Source organism: Eucyclogobius newberryi, unplaced genomic scaffold (genome assembly GCF_026437365.1).
Source record: "Eucyclogobius newberryi isolate DKJ021-1_F unplaced genomic scaffold, fEucNew1.0.hap1 SCAF_13, whole genome shotgun sequence".
Taxonomy (NCBI): domain Eukaryota; kingdom Metazoa; phylum Chordata; class Actinopteri; order Gobiiformes; family Gobiidae; genus Eucyclogobius; species Eucyclogobius newberryi.
The window spans coordinates 18,237,319-18,261,802 of NW_027315757.1; the positions used below are offsets into that span (position 1 = coordinate 18,237,319).

General features: G+C 41.7%; 1 protein-coding gene across 1 annotated transcript in view; it reads right to left on the reverse strand.

Moving 5' to 3' along the window:
• LOC140358119 (inactive phospholipase C-like protein 2) overlaps positions 1 to 24,484 on the reverse strand; it is a 152,761-nt gene that overhangs the window by 21,160 nt on the left and 107,117 nt on the right. Inside the window, exons 3-4 of the mRNA XM_072442781.1 lie at positions 23,292 to 23,495; positions 10,776 to 10,851 (exon numbers count right to left, since the gene is read on the reverse strand). Coding sequence (XP_072298882.1) covers positions 10,776 to 10,851; positions 23,292 to 23,495 — 280 coding nt within the window. The remainder of the gene's footprint in view (positions 1 to 10,775; positions 10,852 to 23,291; positions 23,496 to 24,484) is intronic.

Sequence of the window (24,484 nt, forward strand, 5' to 3'; positions counted from 1 at the left end):
AGTGTGATGTCATCAATTACAAACAGGAAGTGAAATTATAAAAGTAAAAAATGAGCTATTCTGGGAACATTTTTATCATTTTTAGCAATATTTTAAGTATATAAATCTTATCTACATTTCAGTTCAATGACTCGTCTGACCTGTAGGGGGCACTTTAAAACGAGTCAAACATTTCAAATCTGTAATATGAATACAACACGTAACAGCCTTTTTACAATAGCACAGACTGTTCTTTTCCTCTGTATCTACCTGCGTTGCACCAATGGAATTTCCCCATGTGGGACAATAAAGGAATATCTTATCTTATCTTATCTTATGAACTTTAAAGGGGCAAGTGAAAATCTTAGACATACACATAATCCCCTTCGATGAATACAGTATTTTCATAGTTTTGGCCGGGGTGCAACTTATACTTATATTTATACTTATATACTTATACTCCGGAGCAACTTATATGGGATATTATTTGTTATTTTCACACTTGCAACCGCATTTCATACTCCAGTGCGACTTGTATATGTTTTTTTCTTCTCTATCAGGCATTTTTTGGCTGGTGCGACTTATAGTCCGGAAAATACGGTACAGACTCCTCCGAGGTTTGAAGCTGCGATCGACTGATCCAAACAGCGGGCAGAAGAACGTCAAAATATTGACCCTGATCCCAAAATTGACTGCACATAAAACAATGGGTGAAAAAAATGGGTCAGGTGGAGGTTTGGTGTTGGGGTCAAGGCAGGAAGTCTGGTTAAGTTTACGCTTCAGCTCCAGAAGATTAATGTAAAATGTGTGTGTGTGTGTGTGTGTGAGGAAAAAGAGAGGGGGATGAAAAGGGGGAGGCATGGAGACAGCACCCAGGGGGAATGATCCAACAAGTCTGTATCCTCATCAACACGTCAGAGTCACCGGGCAAATTAGAATAATTGGTGCGATAATGAGCGGGCATCAGAGAGAGCACAGCTGCCCCGGCGTGGCACAGAAACACGTCTGCGTTTCCCACTTAACATGGGATTGTTTTTCATTCATCTGTTGCAAAGTAGAGAGTACGGCACCGATTCCAGACAATTTAAAACTTGTTAGAGCAAACGGGTCGGATTTTTTTCAAGCTTCATGCAAGAAAATTTGTGCAATGATAGGAAATTAAAAAAAAAGAAAAAAAAAGTGCTGAATTCTGATTTCTGGAGTTATCAGATTATTAAACTGTTGAGTAAACTTTTTCCTCTGATGTAACGTTTAATCTCCCTTAGAGCAGTTTCCTTTGTACTGACAAAGTTGGCCCCGTTGGTGGAAGTTGTATGTATTTCTAAGCAAAGTGAAATGCCCATTAGTGTAAAGTCTGTGAGGTCCCGTGGCGCCCTCAGCGTGAGCGTTTGTCACCGGAGCCTTTAGGCTGATGAGCGGAGCATATTGTTAACGGCCGGGGCCAAAGTGTCACGTCCAATCTGCCATAATCAAGTTAAAATCACTCCCACACTCTCTGCTCCGTCTCAGCTCAGCGTGCACCTCCTCCATCATTTATAAGATGGTTTAGACCTGGTTTTGTCCTGGTTTAGACCTGGTTTAGTCCTGGTTTAGTCCTGGTTTAGACCTGGTTTAGTCCAGGTTTAGTCCTGGTTTAGTCCTGGTTTAGTCCCGGTTTAGTCCCGGTTTAGTCCTGGTTTAGTCCTGGTTTAGTCCCGGTTTAGCCCGGGTTTAGTCCCAGTTTAGTCCTGGTTTAGGCCCGGTTTAGCCCCGGTTTAGCCCCGGTTTAGTCCTGGTTTAGTCCAGGTTTAGTCCTGGTTTAGCCCTAATTTAGTCCTGGTTTAGCCCTGGTTTAGTCCTGGTTTAGTCCAGGTTTAGTCCTGGTTTAGCCCTAATTTAGTCCTGGTTTAGCCCTGGTTTAGTCCTGGTTTAGTCCTGGTTTAGCCCTGGGTTTTGCACTTGTTTGCAAACCTAGTCCTGTGCCTGTTTAGTTCCAGGTTTGGTCCCGATTTGGCCTTATTCTAGTCCTGATTTGGACCTGGTTTGACTTGGTTTTGTCCTTGTTTAGACCTAACTCTGTGCCTGTTTAGTTCCAGGTTTGGTCTCTCTCTTGGTTTAGTTTCTCTCTTAAAGACACTCTCTTCATTTAGACCTGATTTAGGTTCACTCAGCGTCAGACTCTAGTCTCGTTTTAGACCTTAATTACCCCTCACGAGCAAACACATTTAGCTTTGACCTCATATGCTAGCTTATTCCTAGTTTAGACCTCATTTTAGACTGGTAAATCTGACTCTAAATCTGGTTTAGATTTAGAGTTGTCCTTGTAAATTGTACATTTCAGACTGGTTCATTTTGGACCTTGACTGACCAGTCTGAAGCCAATTGGATTCAAATAAAGACACCGTAGCAAAACGCACGACTAAAACCAAGGACAAAGTCAGGTCTAAACAAGAACTAAACCAGCACCAAACCAGGATTAACCTTGGATTTACTCTGAGCTATAAAAGCACTCACCCCACACGCTATGTTTGAAAACCACCGATCTAGAGCACGCTTTAATTGCCAGGGCAAAAGGTTGAGTCAAAGTAAATTAAAATAGAAAATTAAACTCCTTTTTCCTCCGTCTCATCCGTCTCCCTCCATGATGATACAGCCTTTCCACTAATAGCACCTTTTTGCTGCTTATCACAATAAGATTACACCTTTCACGGCAGAATCGCTCATCGGGGCCCGAAAACCTTCAATTACAGGCAGATTTCAGAACAAGGCCGGCTAATGCGCGGTCGCGGCGCCGCTCTTCTCGGCTCGTCTTGCGTCGCTCGCTGCTATTGTGTAATCTAATCACGCCGTTGCAAAACCGCCTTCTCGGGCTCGTCAGTCCGTCAAACAAAAGGGCAGAGTTAGGATTTTAGCGCTTTGATGAACGCGCACTGACATTTTCTGAATATAGGAAATGTCAACAATCAAAAGCGGCGCTCGGAAAACACGGCAGGAGCGGCGAGAGGTTTTCTGAAACAATCCGGGTTTTAGTGAATTTGGAGTGAAGAGATCTCAAGTCTCTTTGGGGCAAAATCGGGTTCGCGAATTTTCTTTCTTGTGGCACCGATTTGGAGACGCCAGTGTCTTCGTATCGTTTTTAAGGAATTTGAATTATTGTGGGAGGAGATGTATTTAAAAAATGGATAATATCGCAATTTGCTGTTTTAAAGAAATGTGAAATGTGAATGTTGAGCAAAACTGAGCTAAAATAGATGATATTTCTGCCCTTTTGTGGTTCATATGGTTCACCTCAGCAACACACTGACACTAACTAGTTCCACACACTGTGTCCCTTTTTCCTCCAGGATTGGTCGATTGTTGCTCCACATCAAAATTGGGACTAAACTGTGACCTAACACCCTTGTTTTCTCTCCATAATGGGAATAACACGACTCATATACGGTGATGAGGTATTAATAGCGGTTGTTTACTCCGGCGTTAATACCAGGTGACAGGAGGCGCGAGCAGACGGAGCAGATGGCGAGGAAGAGGAGCACGCTGAGTGGAAGAAACAACACAAAAAATACGGAACGGTAATGGCCGCCAACTCTAAAGGCGCGCCGTGACAATTAGACCACCGTATGTGAACCAACCAGGTCCTCAGAAGTATGTGTAATTAACATTCCAAGACAAAAATGATTGAAAATTGTGCGCCGTTCTATGTGTTAGCTGCCCTCTGCTGGCAAGACATGGGAGTGAAACATTTCTGTACACAAACCGTGGCTAAAACAAGAGTAAAGGTTGCCAATCAATCACATGCCAATCGATTCCAGGCCATACTGATGAGGTTGTCAGCTGGAACGATTTCATGCTAAACTTTAAGATAAACTTTACTGTGCAGATCCGGTTAACATTTCCTGCATTTATTCCACCGTTGTCCACCATCTGGGAAAAAGTAACGATCAAACTCCAGGGCGGGTAAAATATAAAAAGAAAGTGGTGGTATTATTTGAGTAATCATGAGTTTAATCTGCCTTTTCCTGGATCCTTTCTGTAAAAATGGTTTTAAGTTGATATGCATGAGCTACCGAGCAGTTTTGTGAGCGCAGTTTGAATCAGATGCTTTTTGCGACTCCTCTTTTTAATCGACTAATTGAGAGGCAGGGCATTCGACTGCAGCCCTAAAAGACACCCACCTCGCCTCTTACGCCTGTATAATGACAAATTCACTATTTTATGGGTCTGTTTCCATACCCCTACCAGGAAAGTAACAACCATGTCTGCGTAAGTCACACCTCGTCACACTGGGTTAAGGTTAATCATTTCTTGGAGCAGTGTAACCGTGTATAATAACAGATGTTTCCAGTTCCCATGAGTAATTATCCTTTTAATACGCATAATTACGATTTTAGTTACTGCGCTATTACTGTGCTGAAGATAAACGTTACCAGTGTCTAATGACTTGTGGATATTAACTGCTTTGAGTGCTTAATAAAGCAAAACGAGCGCAAGAAGCTAATACTCAGGGGAATCCAATAAATCACCACCAGACGCAGCCTGACGGTCTTTTAAGTTGACTCTAAATTACCATCTTGGCCTAATTGAATCCACTAAAATGTTCATTGGGGCGAGAGGCTGTTTTGATGTAATGCTATTAAGCTCATTAAATTTGCCGACTTCTTTCAGAGGCTAAAGTTCAAACGCTTTGAGCTTCGGAGCTTCGGAGCTTCGGAGCTCCGGCGCACTCCGTAAACAGGCTGTCACGAGGAAGATTTAACGAGGAAGAAAAAGAACATTGAAGAGAAGGAGTTCCGAACGTTTCAGGCTGGTGCCCCCTAAAATAACCAGGCAACTCACCCGGAACGAGCGGTGTGCCAAAATATAGAAATATCGCCATACTGAATTCAATGATGCAGTATCGATATCGCAGGCTGCTATGTCGAGTCATTTTCAGTATAATTCGAGCAATTATTATGTCGCAGCCTATTTTTATTTGTATTTATTTTTTATCGATAGCTTATTGTTATTTTCATCCCATAGCAGATTTAAATTGTTGTTAAATTGTTTCTCTTTTGACTTTATCATCGTTCATTGTTTTATGTTGCACCGAATCACTAAGACAAGCTCCAATTAACATGATTCTGATTCTGATTTTGCAGATTTATGAAACTTGTTGACGCAAAACATTCAACATTTTGATTCTTATAATGATCAAAATTGCTGCGTTTCCTTTTGAGTTTGTGCAAGTCGTGGTTTGACAAAGAAAACTGTTGTTACAAATGTTTTGGGTTCTTTGAAAAATAGTCATGTATCGTATAATATCATGAGCAACATATCGATAATCGCAAAATGGGGATATTATCGTACCGTGGGCCGTGCATCGCGTTGAATTGTGATCCCTGTGATTCCCAGATTTACCCGGAACCCGCACTGCAAAACTAAATGTATGATTCCAAGTGGCAGAACATTTAAAATCATCTGCATTTGTCTGAGGAGTGATTGTGTTATTTGACTGTATAAATTACTGTGGTGTTATTTTAAACGGATATATTCAAGACCATCTCAGCTCTTGTCTTTTCCAAGTGTTTGTTTTGTTTATCAGCCCCAACAATGACTTTAATAACTCGAACTGAGAACATGAATTTATAATAAATGGCACAGTATGTAACTTTCTGGAGGCGGAAAGTCACCTGCAATATTCCATGGAAAGAGAAAGTTAAAATCATACTTTACGAACATATATATTACGTCCTACTGTGGAATATGAATATGAACATTTCCATGGAAACAAGCGGGAAGAGGCTCCTCCAGATCAAGTACGAGTCAGTTTTGTGGAGTTGCAAGCCCACACACAGTTAGGACAAAGGTTTTTATATGGTTTTTTTTTGAGCTATAAACCCATTCAAAAATAAAAATTAAAGAAAAAAGCTTTGGTTTTAGTCAATTTTCTTCGGTTAACACATTACTTACTGTACCTTTAAGGATACTGGCTTGAATAAAGGTTATGGATTGTACTATGCAAGATATTTGTCACAATTTCAGGTAAACTATTGGCCTGTTGAAGTGTAATCAAGTTAAAATCTAATTTGAAAAAAAAAAAAAAAATGTATTGTTAAAAAAGGTCAATTGTAAGCCTCATTGCATAATTTCCAAAGTCATTTTTCACAATGAACTTACTTATAGGCAGAAAGTGTTTTTTGGCTGTAAAAATGACACCTATAGACACAGCAGGCTCTTTCACAACGTTATGCAATGAGACTGGCACTGTGTTCACGCTATCTTAACCGCATTTCTTTTTGCAGTGTGTACGTGTTGTTTCTGTCCGGCACAATGGACAAACAGACGGAGACGTTTCAGTCGGAATAGCAGCGGTTTGTGTGGAGGCTTGTTGTGTTAGTATTGACACTGGGACATTGGGAGGGAGCGGGGGGGAAAGTGCTATGTTTGGCATGCAGCTGGGGCCCCGGGAGAGGAGGCGCCATTGTTCTTACATAACACACCAGTTATGTGGGATACACAGCCTCCAGATCAGTCTACGGCACCATGCATGTGCACTTACAGGGAATAATGTCAAAACAGGTGCCTCTAATTCAAGTGCGTTCATATTGTAGCCCGGTGTTTCCCAACCAAGTTCAGACTTTGAAAAAAAAATATTTCAAAAAACAAACAAAAACGTTTTAACAGTATTTGAATGTAAATATAAAGTACATTTCATATCATATTTTTATTTTCTGAATATCAATAATACGAGAAAATAAAATAGAAATCGTTGGCATTTTACTTGTAAACATATTTATAATGACTAAAGCAACAGAAGTACGCAATGTAGGGATTATCTATTTACAAGCGTGTGTGTAAACCCGAAAATCTGTTCACCATTAATTCCATTGATTTAAGCTTATTTATAGTAGAATTACAACTACACAATAAAAAATATTTTTCTCCACTGAAAAAAGTAATTGGAAGCTTACATGAGTTCCATTCCAGCGTCTTCGGCAGGAACACTTTTTTTTTTAGAGAATAGAATGTAATTTTCAACACAAAATAACGTTACTTTCATCAGTGTTACTATTTGGTCTTATTCTATGTTCTGATAAAGCTCAAGATCATTTTAAAACTGTTCAGAGAAGGTCGAGTTTTGTCCTGTTTATGTTTTTTTTCAGTATCAATACTTCTAGTTTTGATCAAGTATTAGTATTATTTAGTATTTAGTACATTTTTGATATTTTGACAACTCTAACTGATACTGAGAGGATAGTAGACGTAGCAGGAGTACTCGTAGTAGAAGTAATAGTATTAGTAGGAGTAGTAGTGAGTGATATTTCCTCTCGTCTCCTTGTGAAGCGGTTGTTGGTCGGGGGAACCTCAGGGCTCCGTCACTGAACCGCAGTTTATTCCACATCCTCCTGGGGAAACGCCACATGACCACCGCCCCAGCTGGATGTGGCTGGAGACAGAGAGGGAGGGAGAGGAAAGAAGGGAGGGAGAGGGAGAGAGAGAGAGAAAGGGAGCGAGAGAGAGAGAGCGATAGAGAGAGAGAGAAGACTACATTCTTATTTTAAACAGACCTTTGTCTGTCAAAACCTGCTCCGCCTCATGCGCTCCAAACAACAACTGACTGGAAGCGTGAAAGCAAGAGCGAAGCAAAAAGCGAAAGAAAGAGAGAAGATATGAGAGAGAGAAAAAGAGATGAAAAAGAGAGAAGAGCAGAGAAAGAGGAGAGAGAAGCAACGAGAGAAAGAGAGAAGCAATGAGAGTGAAGAGAGAGAAAGAAAGATATGAGAGAAAGAGCGAGAAGAGAGAGATATGAGAGAAGAGGAGAGTGAGAGAAGATGAGTGATGAGAGAGAAATGAGTGAGAGATAGATGAGAGAAGATATGAGAGAAAGAGAGACAAATGAGCGAGAAGAGCAGAGAAAGAGAGAGAGAAGCAATGAGAGAGAGAAAGAGTGAGCGAAATGAGAGAGGGAAAGAGGGAAAAATGAGAGCGAAGAGGAGAGAGTGAGAGAAGAGGAGCGATGAGAGGGAACGAAAGAAAAAGATGCGAGAGAGAGGAGGAGAACGAGAGAAGAGGAGAGGGATGTGGCGTGACGAAAGAGAGAAGAGATGAGAGAGACAGATAGACGGACAGCGAGAGAAAAGAACGCAAAGAGTAGGGAGAGATAGAAAGAAATGCGAGGGGGAGAGGAGGAGAGAAAGAGAAGAGAGAAACAAATAAGAGAGAAGACAGAGGAATAGAAAAAGAGAGAGGAGAGGAGAGCGAGGAGGGAGAGGAGAGAGCAAAGGGAGGAAGAGGAAGGAGGAAGAGAAGGAGAATGGAAGTAGAGAGTGATAAAAGAGAGAGAGGGAGGATAAAAGGGTGAGATCACATTAGCTGTTTCTCACCCCAGACAGCAGGGAGTGGAGCCGGACCGGGCGGGTCTAAATTGACTTTCGGGCCCGGGGGGGACATTGGCTCGGCGGGTCGTCCCGGTAACGTCGTGCCTCCCGTCGCCCGCTCAGCCGCACGCGCCTTTCCGTGGTCACTGTGCGGCGCTGCGCTTCCATCGCTCGCTCGCGTAGCTGGATTTACATGCGCTCTACCATAAGCAGGCAGAGGTTGCTAGGGAAGTCCGCTCCCATGGACTCTGCCCGGCGGAGTCATGGCACCAACGTTTACAAGTCGTGTTTAGGTCTCAGAATAATAACCGGATTACAAGGCCCCGAATTATCGCAGCGTCAGTAAAAAAAAACATGTAATTTAGCATTTTCTGTCATGATTTCGTGTTATTATTTTGAACAAATCACATTTTTCATTCACTTAAAGGACACATATTATGCTGAATTGACCTTTTTGAGCTTTTCACCGTGTTATATTGTGAAATTTCATCAAGAACATAGCTGGAGCTGTGATTTTGCTTCCTTCATATTTGTTTCATTGATCCCGTTCACAAGTCATTTTTTTGCTCAGAATTTTTCACGGATTGTTGCGTCACGTCGTACAGTTCCAGACTTCTCCCGCTCAGTTTTTAAGTCCATAAACCAGGGCTATTCAGACTTTTCTCTGGGCCGAAGGTGCACAACACGCCACTAAAGTAACAACAGTTAATACAACTACTGAGTTTTGTGAAAAATAACATACAAAATTGCCCATCCAGTTCTGAACCAGGACTAACCAAGAATCAAAACAGGCCTAAAATGGAAAATAAACATAGACAAAACTAAGGCCAAACCAGATCTAAACTAGTGCTAACCTAGAATTAAACCAGTATTTTTCAATATTTAGAAGATAGTGGGCCGTATTAAATCTCTTGAAGGGCGTGATTTGGCCCGCAGGCCTTATGTTGAATAGCCGCACAGGTTTACCGGTGAAAAACGCACTACCCTATTAGCATAACAGTCACGTTGCATAAGAGTTTAATTTGTTTTTCCATTGTTCATTCCATCTGCTGACAGAAGATTGTGCTCCAAATTCAAATTTACATTATTTGAAATGGAAGTGTAGTTTGTAAAGTATGTTTTCCTCCAAATATATACAAATAATTCAAAAAATGTGGCTTTTATTGATTTTTTCAGCTTGCTTTTAGTCACCTCGGCGTTACCGTCTCACAAGAATGCACACTACGACCGGTTTAAACACCAAATTAAATCCATCTTCTTGTTTTTGAGATTTCAGCATGATCGGTTGAATCCGTCTATTGCACAGAACACTAAACCAGCTCATCAACAACTCTCCAAACGACAGTCAAGGAGCAATGCCGTATCTCTCCCCAATCTTTTCATTTCCGCTCGTCCTGCTTTTGTCCTCGCCGCCGCTCGCACCAGTGACGGACGCCACCGCAGCGGCGATGTGGCATTTGGTCAATTTACCGATTATTACGTGTGTTTATGTGTTTGACAGTTGAGGCTCGTTAGGAAAAACACTTCAGCGATTCAGTTATTGTTTGTGGACTTTGAGTGGTAGTTATGGGAACAAACTGAATACCTTATTATGCACGCACAACGCTGTATTGTGATTAAACAGACAACGTGTGCAAAAATACTTAAACTGTCGAGCTGAAAATGCGAGCAATAAACCTATTGATAATAAGGGAACACAACTTTTCAATGCAATTTGTACCACGGACTCTGCACCAGTTTAGATATGGTATTGTCAGGTTGCCCGGGTTACACGTACATTTCCTTTCTACCGAGTTGCACTGTGAATGATCGAATCGATACAAGAAAACATACCGTATTTTCCTGAGTATAAGTCGCACCAGCCAAAAAATGCATAATAGAGAAGAAATAAACATATAATTTGCACTGGAGTATGAAATGCTGTTGCAAGTGTGAAAATAACAAATAATATCACATATAAGTCGCTCCGGAGTATAAGTATATAAGTATAAATATAAGTATAAGTCGCACCCCGGCCAAAACTATGCGACTTATAGTCCGGAAAATATGGTAACTTTAATTTTGTCAGAATTTCGTCATTCTCAGTGGACGATAATGACCACCGCAGACCAGCACCACCCACGAGCGCTGCGGTCAACTTTCCATGACAACATATGGAAATGGTCTTTGTGGAATCGTTATCAACAGTTTTATTTTATTGATCTTTGTTTAAGTCCCACTCTTTTTCAGGGACGTCCCGGTTGGAGTCGGAACCTGTCTCTAAACCCCGGCCCAGGATATTTGTCAGGGATTGAACCCGTCTATGTTACAGTGCTTCTCACCACGTTGCCACCATCAGGGTTCGTACGGATTTGAACTTTCCCAAGGCTTTTCCGGGTTTTCCGAGACCGTACGAACCGTGAATGCGTCTCAGTCGAACAGTGTGCGGGGAAATGAAGAGTGCGGTCACGTGTAACTCACCTGCGCGTTGTGCTTGGGTGAGTTTGGAGTAGACCAGGTCCGCGGACTCGATCAGGGTCCGGCTGGTCTGGATCATCTGCGGACAGAGAGAGAGCAGAGAGAGGTTTACGAGTCGGATCGTGTACTCGGCCGAGTTCTGCGCATGATCGATCCGGGAACATTTAGTGTCACGGCAGTCCGCCCCATCCACTAAGAACTTCCCTCAGCTCCAAATAGTAAGAATTTCTGCTAAAATGAAGTCCGATAAGAGTCTGCACTTCAGTTTGTTTTGGTTCATTCGTGTGATTTGACTTGGCTGACTTTGGCTGCCCTGTCATTGGTCTATAGCAAAGTGGGAGTCACAAAGCATGAGCTCAGGGTCACAAGACTATTTCAAGATGTTAAAATTGTGACATTGTATTTAATCTGTTTTTAAATTGTAAACAGTGACTTGGGGAAGATCGCACAACTGCTAAACTACTAAAATAAACACAATTTAACCTGATTCTTAAACGGCTTAAGACTTTAAATTACAACAGACGTCAATTAAAATTTGAATGTGGGGGTCCCGAGTCGGTTTCATAGCTATTTTGGGGTTCCAGGCCCGAAAAGTTTAAAGGGTTTGATCCAAATATTAGAAAAATACTAGTAAAATGTAGTGAATTACAATATAAAAAGGTAAACTTATATGTGACTTTATGACTCTGAAGATAAGTTAGAAACATGGCATGGGTAAAGATCAAACAACAAAATACTAATCAGCAGAATCATATCAGTAAAAGTGAAAATACAGTGATGAGAGAGAAAGAAGATATGAGAGAAAGAGGGAGATGAGTCAGAAAGAGAGAAAGAGCAAGATGAGAGAGCGAGAGAGAGAACGAAAGAAAGAGATGCGAGAGAGAAGAGGAGAATGAGAGAAGAGGAGAGGGATGTGACGTGATGAAAGAGAGATGAGAGAGAAGAGACAAGCGCTAGAAGAGGAGAGAGACAGATGGACGGACAGCGATAGAGAGGAGAAGAATAGAGAGAGATAGAAAGAAATGCGAGGGGGAGAAGAGTAGAGAAAGAGAAGAGAGAAATAAATAAGCGAGAAGACAGAGGAATATAAAAGAGCGAGGAAGGAGAGGAGAGAGCAAAGGGAGGACGAGGAAGGAGAGGAGAGAGCAAAGGGAGGACGAGGAAGGAGAGGAGAGAGAAAAGGGAGGACGAGGAAGGAGAGGAGAGAGAAAAGGGAGGACGAGGAAGGAGAGGAGAGAGCAAAGGGAGGACGAGGAAGGAGAGGAGAGAGCAAAGGGAGGACGAGGAAGGAGAGGAGAGAGAAAAGGGAGGACGAGGAAGGAGAGGAGAGAGAAAAGGGAGGACGAGGAAAGAGAGGAGAGAGAAAAGGGAGGACGAGGAAGGAGAGGAGAGAGCAAAGGGAGGACGAGGAAGGAGAGGAGAGAGCAAAGGGAGGACGAGGAAGGAGAGGAGAGAGAAAAGGGAGGACGAGGAAGGAGAGGAGAGAGCAAAGGGAGGACGAGGAAGGAGAGGAGAGAGAAAAGGGAGGACGAGGAAGGAGAGGAGAGAGCAAAGGGAGGACGAGGAAGGAGAGGAGAGAGCAAAGGGAGGACGAGGAAGGAGAGGAGAGAGCAAAGGGAGGACGAGGAAGGAGAGGAGAGAGCCCCCCGAGAGGCGGGCGCAGGGAAAACGGGGAAGGTCGCCACAAAAAATGGCGGGCGGTCATATTTGCGCGAGTGGAAACGCAAAGAGGGATTCACGTGGAGCGCGTTATTGAATCACGGGAGGATGCAGCGTTTTGGGAAGTTCCGCCGCCGACCTTGAGACCACGGTAGCGTCTTTTGTCTGCGAAAATAGAGATTTGTTTTGTTATCTCCGGGCGAATGTTGATAGGTGCGCGAATGTTCTAGAAGTCGAGGCACGGTTTGATATTATTTGATGGGAAACGGTTAAATTTACTGTCGAGAACGCACGCTTTTGTAATACGAACGGCTTGAAACCGCGTCCCGTCTTTGTGATTTCCGGAGAGCGTGATTGACAGGCGGATTAGCCAATCGGTCGGTCGGTTCGTGTCAACACAAACGAGTAAAATAAATAAAGAAAACAACGCAGAGGAGAAACGGCGCGAATGTCAAACGCCAAAGTCTGTAAAGTCTCTAAAGGTGGATTAAGCGACGCATCTTGTTCGGAATAATGCGAGGATATTTGAGAGGCAACGTCTTACGGATTTTAGAGACTAATGCTACAAATAAGTGCGAATAATAAGAGCGAATAATAAGAGCTACGAGAACAAAAATGGCAGAAAATGTCTCCAGTTGGCGTTCGCAAGAAAATAATTATGTATTTACTAATGTACAGAGTTAGACATTTAAAGATTACAATAAAACAGTACCGTAATACGCCTGTGAAGAATCTAATTATAACTCATTAGTGCATTTAATAGTTAAGGAAAAAACAACAAAAACAGACAAAAAATAAATTTAAAAAATGAAAAGACAAAACAAGACATTTTTTGTGTATACTGTATTTTCATAGTCTGGCCGTGCGACTTATACTCCGGAGCGATTTATGTTTATTAAAAACTTATATGTGACATTATTATATCAATTTGTTTGCTATTTTCACACTTACAACCACAAGAGGGCGCTCTAGGCTCTAAGCGAGGCAGCAGAATTAATCTGCACTTCCCCTTCCTCTGGAGTTTGTGGAGTTGTTTAGAAGTGACACAGAGGAAGAAGAATTCAATGGATTTAGTGATTTGGGGTAAAACTGATGCTTTGGTAAACTTGTTAGCATGTTCTTTATGCTATAGTTATCTGAATAACTGTTCATATGTTACGTTAACATATCAGACACTTACCACAGTTCTGTCTGTGCGTCATGTAGCTGAAGGTGTTAGCGTTAGCATACGTACACCTATTCACCATGTTCTCTAATCTGTTATTATTTTAAACTGCATTTCAAGATGAAATGTCTGTTCTTGGTCTTGGATTTTTATCAAATACATTCCCCCCAAAGATTTGACTTATATATGTGTTTTTTCTTCTCTTTTATGCCTTTTTTTGGTTGGTGCGACTTATACTCCGGAAAATACGGTAATTGAAAATAGGGATTTAGAGGGGAAAATGGCTGGACAGTTGCTTTACAGTTCCGGACCCTCCTGCATTCCAACACAAAGCACGAGGGACCGACAATCAATGTAATGAGTCGATATCTAACCCGAAAACGCACAAATACTGAGCATTCTCATTACATTAAATCCGTCTGCTTAAGTTCCCGTTTTCCCTCGCGCACGGTCGAAGATTATCACCGCTCTTGGCATGACGTTGAAAGAAAGAGTATTTATATCGGGGGGAAAAGACACTGAACGATCGTTTCTTGTGGATGGGGGAAATATCAACTCCAAACCAGGACAAAACATCTGCAATGCGACTGTCAAAAAGGCAAATTCTAGTGTTCCCGCCTCGACCGTAAACTACACACTCCTTGTTACTGAGAGTACTTTTCACCGGTGTTTTCTCCGTTTGAGCTCGCTCTCCTCCCGCGGCTGCAGAGGGATCATTTAGTTTCATTGAAATTGAATCGAACGCCGTTGTTGTTGTCGACTACGTCACGCTGTAAGTGAGTGTTCTAGAGAGGGAAGTTCACCGGGTTTTGTGGAAAGGCGGAGGAGGCTCGCGATGAGAAAAGGAGGCTGTGAGATACAGTTATTCTTCAGGCTGAAAGAATTAAAGTGGCATAATATCCTCGGAAACCCGCAAAATAGTCTGTCTTATAATGTAAAAAAAACCCTGCTAACCTCAGTTTAGACCTCTGCAAACATGTTTAAGGCAAGTTTATTTGCAGAGCACATTTTATACACAAGGCAATGCAAAGTGCTTCACACGACGGGAAACATGCATAAACATGCAAAGACATGACAGAAAACACAAAACAGTTTAAGACATAAAAGAGAAGAGAGCAAAGAAAGGCAGGAGGCCGGTCCATGTTTAGTCCTGACTCTGGCACCAGCAGGAGGCCGGTCCATGTTTAGTCCTGACTCTGGCACCAGCAGGAGGCCGGTCCATGTTTAGTCCTGACTCTGGCACCAGCAGGAGGCCGGTCCATGTTTAGTCCTGACTCTGGCACCAGCAGGAGGCCGGTCCATGTTTAGTCCTGACTCTGGCACCAGCAGGAGGCCGGTCCATGTTTAGTCCTGACTCTGGCACCAGCAGGAGGCCGGTCCATGTTTAGTCCTGACTCTGGCACCAGCAGGAGGCCGGTCCATGTTTAGTCCTGACTCTGGCACCAGCAGGAGGCCGGTCCATGTTTAGTCCTGACTCTGGCACCAGCAGGAGGCCGGTCCATGTTTAGTCCTGACTCTGGCACCAGCAGGAGGCCGGTCCATGTTTAGTCCTGACTCTGGCACCAGCAGGAGGCCGGTCCATGTTTAGTCCTGACTCTGGCACCAGCAGGAGGCCGGTCCATGTTTAGTCCTGACTCTGGCACCAGCAGGAGGCCGGTCCATGTTTAGTCCTGACTCTGGCACCAGCAGGAGGCCGGTCCATGTTTAGTCCTGACTCTGGCACCAGCAGGAGGCCGGTCCATGTTTAGTCCTGACTCTGGCACCAGCAGGAGGCCGGTCCATGTTTAGTCCTGACTCTGGCACCAGCAGGAGGCCGGTCCATGTCTAGTCCTGACTCTGGCACCAGCAGGAGGCCGGTCCATGTTTAGTCCTGACTCTGGGCACCAGCAGGAGGCCGGTCCATGTTTAGTCCCGACTCTGGCACCAGCAGGAGGCCGGTCCATGTTTAGTCCTGACTCTGGCACCAGCAGGAGGCCGGTCCATGTCTAGTCCTGACTCTGGCACCAGCAGGAGGCCGGTCCATGTTTAGTCCTGACTCTGGCACCAGCAGGAGGCCGGTCCATGTTTAGTCCTGACTCTGGGCACCAGCAGGAGGCCGGTCCATGTTTAGTCCTGACTCTGGCACCAGCAGGAGGCCGGTCCATGTTTAGTCCTGACTCTGGAGGCCGGTCCATGTTTAGTCCTGACTCTGGCATTCCACACAAAAAATAAATAAATTGCTTATATTGCCCCATTAATACAACTACTAATACTGCAATACGGAAAGTGCAGAAAGTACTACTAGTATTTGTTTGTTCAGAATGCAAAAAAGTAGAACTACATTTCTCTATAAGTTTGTTTTTGTCTGAAGTTTTGGACATCTCATTTACACCTGATGCCCCGTTACCCGGCGCCCGCTCTCTGAAGCCAAACAAACCCAAATCAGGCTTTCTACCAAAGTCCAGAGAGCACACACACAACGTCCAGGAGGCGACCGGTTCTGTTCAGCCCGGCGGACGAAAACCTTTCAGCCGAAAACACGACATTTATTGGGGATGGATTGTCAATATTGCAGCTGGTAAGAGCGGGATTGCACTTGTTTGAAACGTTCTACAAACATTGATCCACTCTCGGTCTCTCACTCTCTCTCTCTCAGACACTTTCCACATTTCTGTTTAAACAATGTCCAACACGCACGGTCCATCTGTCCTCGTCAGGGTCACGCCGCAGGACAAGTTCCCATTAAACACTCCAATAACAGTTATGACTTAATTGCAGACTTCGGATTTCTGTTCATATTCAAATATTTGGTTGTTCGATACAATCCCTTTAAGTCTGTTTTAGGCCTTTTATAACGTCTAATTTGTGCATTTTCACCCCGCTTTGTTCTTTGTTTACAGCACAATATATTGCAAAAATATAATAGATGTTGGAATAAAGTAAATATGTCGCAATAACTGACGGTCCTATTTTCCTATTTTTTTTACTGTTCTAAAATGTGGAAAAAGTGTGATTTTATTTGCGATTTTCCATATTCTGTCTATACTGGTCTTGATTTAGTCTTGGTTTTGACTCTTTTAAATGTTTATTTTGACAGGTTTGACTGTTAAATCAAGACATGGACATATTTATTTTAAAATAACTGGATTTATTGTGTCAAAAACTTCAAATGTTGCAATAATACAAATAGCACAGGACTACGAACCATATCGAATAGCACGTTATACTTTACCATATGTTCACTATCCATGGGTGTCATAATGATGAGAAATTAGGACTGTTGCCATGGCGATTAACAATTTAAAACTAAATAATATGTTTTGAATGGGAAAAAGTCCTCAAAGTGTTGCATGAAACAGGAATCTAAAACCCATGAATAGATTTTACGCCTTTTGTCTTTACCAAAACTATTTATCATCAAATTACCATTTATACTTTTGATTGGAAGTCATTATTTTACAAGGCGCAAAATGTAACTTTTTATGTTTCCATGTAATGTTCCACAGTATGGCATTAAAGTAGAACTAAGTCACTGGTGTTAGAGCTCCCCCTGCAGCTCCCTGGTGAAAATAGACATTAAACATTAAACATTTTTTATAACTTTCTTTATCATAATAAGTATAATCGGACAAAAACATGTCACGTTGCCAAATATAAAAAAGAGCCAGGGTTTCTCAGGAGAGTTGTCTTTAGGTCAACGTCGGCAACTGTTACATGTCTGTTTTTCCCGCTCAGAGACAGCAGGGGGCGACGATGAGCACTTCAAACACCCCGAAAATACAGATATAACCATAACATCGACTTCAAAGGGTGAAAATAAGATAAGATAAGATAAGATAAGATATTCCTTTATTGTCCCACATGGGGAAATTTCATTGGTGCAACGCAGGTAGATACAGAGGCAGATACAGAAGAAAAGAACAGATCACTTATAGGAAGTCTGAAAAATACTTTCAGTAGAAGATCTCCTATAAATAAAAACTCCCATAGACAAATAAATAAATACATAAATACCATTGCATGTGATCACGACAGTAATTGCACATGAATCACAACAGTAATTGCACTTAGTTCTGCTTTAAACATATTTATCTTGCGCGTAAGTCTATTGCAGTCGCTCAAGCACACAAAACATGTGTTCTTATTGTGAGCCTTTCCACAGACCTGAGACCGGGCAACGCTCCATGACGACAAGCTGGTGGCGGTAAAGTGACATAGTTCTCCTTCACTTAGAGTACTGTAAATTTGTGTACAGAGAATAAAGTCTAAAGAATAAAGTCTGGCGATAATGTAACACTTAGATACCAGCCGCCATAAAACACTATAGAAGAAGAAGAATTTGTGTACATATTAAGCCTATTTTTTTCTTTATTTTAACTTATTTCTTACATCTGGTAGCGTATTGTTATGACTTATTCATTGTTCATTGCTCATTGTTTTATGTTGCATCAAATCACCAGGACAAGTTCCTATTTTTGTGATTTTTGTTCATTGACAATGGCAATCAACCTTATTCTGATTCTGATGTTGAGTAGACGTGGGCTTTAAATGTGTCGTTGCTTTTCAATACAAAAGTCTATTTTATTTAACATCGTATTTTTTCCCTTTTTTTGGGGCCATAATTTGTGTTTTGCTGTCATTTATGTCGCGGCGTAAACAGATTCCGAGACGTTTCACAGGTAAACCAACTCGCATCCCGGGGGGCGAGCGAGGACAGGCCGCTCAGGTCACGCTCTCCCGCACAAACACACGACCCTCCGACAGCGAGGTCTCTGTTCTGCCGCAGGGGGGGGGGGACCGGGGCCGAACCCAGACGGTCAGCTGACGGCGGGGCCCACGCCTCGGGACAAAGATGAATGAACACCACTCTGTTCAAACCTAGCTCTGTCCCATTCTCGCACAAATCGCCGCATATTTTTGGGGGGTTTCTGTGGCGCGGCCTTGTTTGACTAACGCGGGACAACGGCGCACTTTGTCAGAGCGGACGGTTCAAAAAAGCGTTAAGTGGGAACCCATTTTTCCCTCTTTGTATTATGCGTTTTTCAAACACAGATCAATTTTTTCTTTTACAGGCCGCAACATTGATCAAAAACGACGTAGCAATAGAAACGGGCCATTAACTTCTCGCTCCAAACTGCAGGATTGATCGTCGTGGCTTTTTCACCGCGGCGAGCAGCAGATTTTCCATGTACCGTATTTTCCGAACTATAAGACGCACCTTTTTTCATAGTTTTGGCCGGGGTTCGACTTATATTTATACTTATATACTTATACTCTGGAGCGACTTACATGTGATATTATTTGTTATCTTCACACTTTTAACCGCATTTCATACTCCAGTGCGACTTGAATAATATTCATATATATATTATGTTTTTTTCTTCTCTATTATGCATTTTTTGGCTGGTGCGACTAGTAATTACGGTACTCTTTTATTTATTCGCTCCTGTGTTATGGAATCAGCTCCGGTCCATGTTAAATATGCCGACACAGTCACAGAAATATAAACCCACAGCTTTAGCTACGCTGCCCTAGGAGCAACTGTGCTGGGGGAAGTATGGCAGCTTGAGCAGTATCCTCTTCTTCTGACTACTTATTCTATCAAACAATATTCAATATTTAATTCCACTTGCAAACTGTTCACCGCCTTCTTTTTCTTTTTCTCACTCCTGAGGACCTGTGGACCCAGATGCCCCTCTCTTGGTGAAGTGGTCCCTGCCCTGTGTGGACGGTCCCTCATCTGCCTGAAGAGTGGGTCCAGCTCGACTCAGACGGTCCCTCATCTGCCTGAAGAGTGGCTCCAGCTCCAGTCTCCCTCGCGTCCGTCTGTGAGAGTCAGATCTCTCCTTCACTGGAATTCCTCCAGGTTTCTACTTTTTCCCAAGCAGGTTTTTTGTAGTTTTTCCTGGCCGAGACGGAGAGTCTAAGGACAGAGGACTATAGGACTTCGTCCCTCGCCACCACAAACATTGTTTGACTCCATCACCACCACAGACATTGTTTGACTCCATCACCACCACAAACATTGTTTGACTCCATCACCACCACAGACATTGTTTGATTCATTTTTCACTGTCGTCTTCAGAGGCAACTGTTGTTGTGATTTTGAGCGCTACAAAAATAAATTGAATTGAATTATAGTTAAGTTGCGAGCGGTGAAAACGGAACAAGGTTCACGGCACTCAAATGTGTGCGAATCGACGGAAATGCGACTCGGAGCAAACAAAATATGAGGGAAGGCAATTGAAAGCTCATAAAGATGATTTTTTACACAACACATCCCCTATATATGGCAAAAAATGGCAAACCTACACAATTTATTATACTTTTTCTCACTCAAATGTTTGGCCTTGACTGAGAAGCAACAGCTCATGATGGATTTCAACTTTCAATTTTGTTTTGAATTTATAACTGCTATGGCAACAGTTCTTTTATTTTTCATTATTCTGAAACCCACGGATACGTTGGCTCAGTGGTTAGAGCAACTGCCCACCAACCCAAAAACAGTGAGAGGTTAAGGGATAAACTGGATTAGACTGAAACCAGGACTCGATCAGGACCAAACAAATGCCAAAACAGAACTAAATCGGGCTCGAACAAGCACCAAATGAGGTTTGAAGTATAGTATTATCCCTATACCTGTATTTTCCGGACTATAAGTCGCATCAGCCAGCATAATAGAGAAGAAAAAAACATATATAAGTCGCACTGGAGTATGAAATGTGGTTGCAAGTGTGAACATAAGCTCCAGAGTATAAGTATATAAGTATAAATATAAGTATAAGTCGCACCCGGCCAAAACTATGAAAAAAGGACAATCCAGTATTTGAATGTGCTGTGAGTGATGGTGGTCAGGGAGGCTCAGATAATGTGTCTCTTGTCGTATAAATGAATGTTCAGTGTTTTTACCGGCCAGTTCATTGCTTTGGGACGATGGATGAAATGTAACCACCGTGAAAACTCATGTTGAAGCTGCTGTTGAACTGTGATTAATATGCAATGTCCTAATTCAAAGTAGTAAAAATATAAAAAAAATGGCAGACATCATTCGAACAACCCCGGAGCAGCTGTTTCTTTCGAGCATGAGGTCTGATTGAATAAAAGCCTCTTCAGTACTTTGGAAAGCGTGTCGTGCTTAAACTGGGTTAGACAGTTGGAGGCGCCGTAGCAGAAACAGCAGTAGAAGCTTCAGCACCGGGAGCGGGGCGGTTAACGGGTTGTACTGTTCTTTGTAAAGAAATGCATCATAGAGAGAAAAAACATATATAAGTCGCACTGGAGTATAAGTTGCATTTTTGGGGGAAATGTATTTGATAAAATCCAAGACCAAGAACAGATATTTAATCTTGAAATGCAGTTTAAAGTAATAACAGATGAGAGAACATGGTGAATAGGTGTACGTATGCTAACGCTAACACCTTCAGCTACATGACGCACAGACAGAACTGTGGTAAGTGTCTGGTATGTTAACGTAACATATGAACAGTTATTCAGATAACTATAGCATAAAGAACATGCTAACAAGTTTAGCAAAGCATCAGTTTTACCCCAAATCACTAAATCCATTGAATTCTTCTTCCTCTGTGTCACTTCTAAACAACTCCACAAACTCCGGAGGTAGAGGAAGTGCAGATTCTTCTTCTGCGTCGCTTAGAGCCTAGAGCGCCCTCTTGTGGTTGTCAGTGTGAAAATAACCAAGACTATGTAAAAAGTGCTCTTATAGTCCGAAAAATACGATACGATAACTATCCATGCCTTACATATGAAGACAACGGATAGTAGCAGTGGGTGAGTCCGAAGTAACATTTGATCCATTTTAATCCTTTTTTTAAGACAAAAATAAAGCGATCATTCATCAGATGTTTTTCAGATGATTTTAAACAGACCAATGTAATGTTTTCTCATACCGTAATGTGTTTCAGAGGCTTTTTAATCCTTTCTCAGAGGGAGATGTCACTGTGACGTGTGTTTCCGGCTGATTTACAGTGGGTTTGGTGCCAAAACACATCACGTAACATGCAGGAAGGATCCAAACATGTCAGTGTGTGAGAAAAACATCGCACTGGTCTGTTTAAAAGAAAAGATAGCTCATGAATAATAAAATATAGCTCATGAATAACTTGGAAGACCCAATGCACCTTTTTGAAGTAGAACATACTCGAGCAGATTTGCGAAAATATTTGGAGGTCTGACTAGAATACATCTTTGGACAAAATAGAATACACACACAATATTTCAGCCACACGAATTAATCAACTCTCAATACTTGTTGAGACCCCGCGAATACCCTGAGTAGTGTATAGCAATAGTAGTAGTGGATGTGACTCACCATGTCGTGGTAGTAGTAGTAGTGGTAACACATCTATGTGTAACTCCCCATGCCGTAGGCATTGAGGACAACAGTAGTAGTAGTATTAGTAGTAGTACATGTATGTGTAACTCATGCCGTAAGCACTGAGGACAACAGTAGTAGTAGTATTAGTAGTAGTACATGTATGTGTAACTCATGCCGTAAGCACTGAGGACAACAGTAGTAGTAGTATTAGTAGTAGCACGTGTATGTGTAACTCCCCATGCCGTAAGCATTGAGGACAACAGTAGTAGTAGTATTAGTAGTAGTACATGTATGTGTAACTCATGCCGTAAGCACTGAGGACAACAGTAGTAGTAGTATTAGTAGTAGTACATGTATGTGTAACTCATGCCGTAAGCACTGAGGACAACAGTAGTAGTAGCATTAGTAGTAGTACGTGTATGTGTAACTTATGTCGTAAGCACTGAGGACAACAGTAGTAGTAGCATTAGTAGTAGTACGTGTATGTGTAACTTATGTCGTAAGTAAGCATTAAGGACAACAGCATTAGTCGTAGTCATAGTAGTCATACTAGTAGTAGTAGTAGTAGTAGTAGGACTAGTAGGAGTATTAGGAATAGGAGTAGTAGTAGGTGTATGTGTAACTCACCATGTCGTAAGCACTGAGGACAACAGTAGTAGCAGTAGTAGTAGTAGTAGTAGTAGTAGTAGTAGTAGTAGTAGTAGTAGTAGTAGTAGTAGTAGTAGTAGTAGTAGTAGTAGTAGTAGTAGTAGTAGTAGTAGTAATAATAATAATAATAATAATAATAATAATAATAATAATAATAATAATAATAATAATAATAATAATAATAATAATAATAATAATAATAGTAGTAGTAGTAGTAGTAGTAGTAGTAGTAGTAGTAGTAGTAGTAGTAGTAGTAGTAGTAGTAGTAGTAGTAGTAATAGTAGTAGTAGTAGTAGTAGTAGTAGTAGTAGTAGTAGTAGTAGTAGTAGTAGTAGTAGTAGTAGTAGTAGTAGTAGTAGTAGTAGTAGTAGTAGTAGTAATAATAATAATAATAATAATAATAATAATAATAATAATAATAATAGTAGTAGTAGTAGTAGTAGTAGTAGTAGTAGTAGTAGTAGTAGTAGTAGTAGTAGTAGTAGTAGTAGTAGTAGTAGTAGTAGTAGTAGTAGTAATAATAATAATAATAATAATAATAATAATAATAATAATAATAATAATAATAATAATAATAATAATAATAATAATAATAATAATAATAATAATAATAATAATAATAGTAGTAGTAGTAGTAGTAGTAGTAGTAGTAGTAGTAGTAGTAGTAGTAGTAGTAGTAGTAGTAGTAGTAGTAGTAGCAGTAGTAGTAGTAGTATGTGTAAGTGTAACTCACCATGTCGTAGGCGTTGAGCACTTTGCGCAGCAGCTCAGGCACTGGCCCCTGAGCCTCCATTGCGGGATAGGGCTCGCTCAGATCCACCGTCACCTTGAGCGAGCGCTCGCTGTTCATGAGCCACGTGGACACAGTCAGGATGCACTGCTTCATGTTGGCAGCAGGGGTCAGGCCGCACAGCTCTTTGAACGACACCGTGGCATTCTGGGGGGGAAACATACACACGACACGGTCAAAACCGGTGGGACAACACAATGATGAAGTGATGAAACAAAGACACGTTTGAAGCTTGAGAAGTGTGGACACGTTTGGCTGCTCGATCATAGACATTTCTTTGAAGTGAATGTATGTATTTATTTATGAAACAGAGCAACAAATCATCTGCAGACCTCTCGGAAGAACATAAGGCCTACAATAAATACTACATACTCAAGACAACCTTTTTAACGTATTGCACTGTAGCTCACAAACAGATGTTCCCCTGACTGGAAGTTCAGTCACTTCTGTTTCTTGAATGTTTGGGTCCAAATTAAAACAACATTGTCAAAGGTTAAGTTATAGAGCAGTGCTAATAAAACATGTCACCCAAAGTACCACCGAAGACAAATATTCAGCCTTCCAAGTACTTCTAGAGCTAAAGCAGGTCTATAATAGGACAGTCCCTAAAGTAGTTATAAACAAGCCCAATAATAAGTACTATTATAATACCAATACAATAATATAAATTAGAGGCATGCAAAATAAAATGTGTAGAATAAAAGGAACACACACATAATAATAATCATGTGCGATATACTTTGTCCATTTCGAGGAGGTACAGCAATCCAATTAAATTATTCCCGGCTTGAGTCGCAACGTGTAACGTGAAATGAACCAAAAAGCATCAAACTGAACTCAAGGACCTCCTCATTAAGGTGTACATAAAAGAGAATTGTGTAAATGTGCGCCACGTGCTGTTGTCGTGCGGGATGTAATTAATTCAAGTCAAAATACTGATGTCTACGTCTGATGAGGCTCTGTCTGTGGGATTCTGGAAAATGCACAATATTGCAGCCATTACATTGAAATAGCTTTTGTTCAATTGCAATAGATTGTACATCTCACAAAGTATCTCCTGGTGGAATTACCCATGATTCTACCACAATACACTTTTGGCAACAAAGCAGTTTTTTTCGATCCCTCCAAGTCTTTTG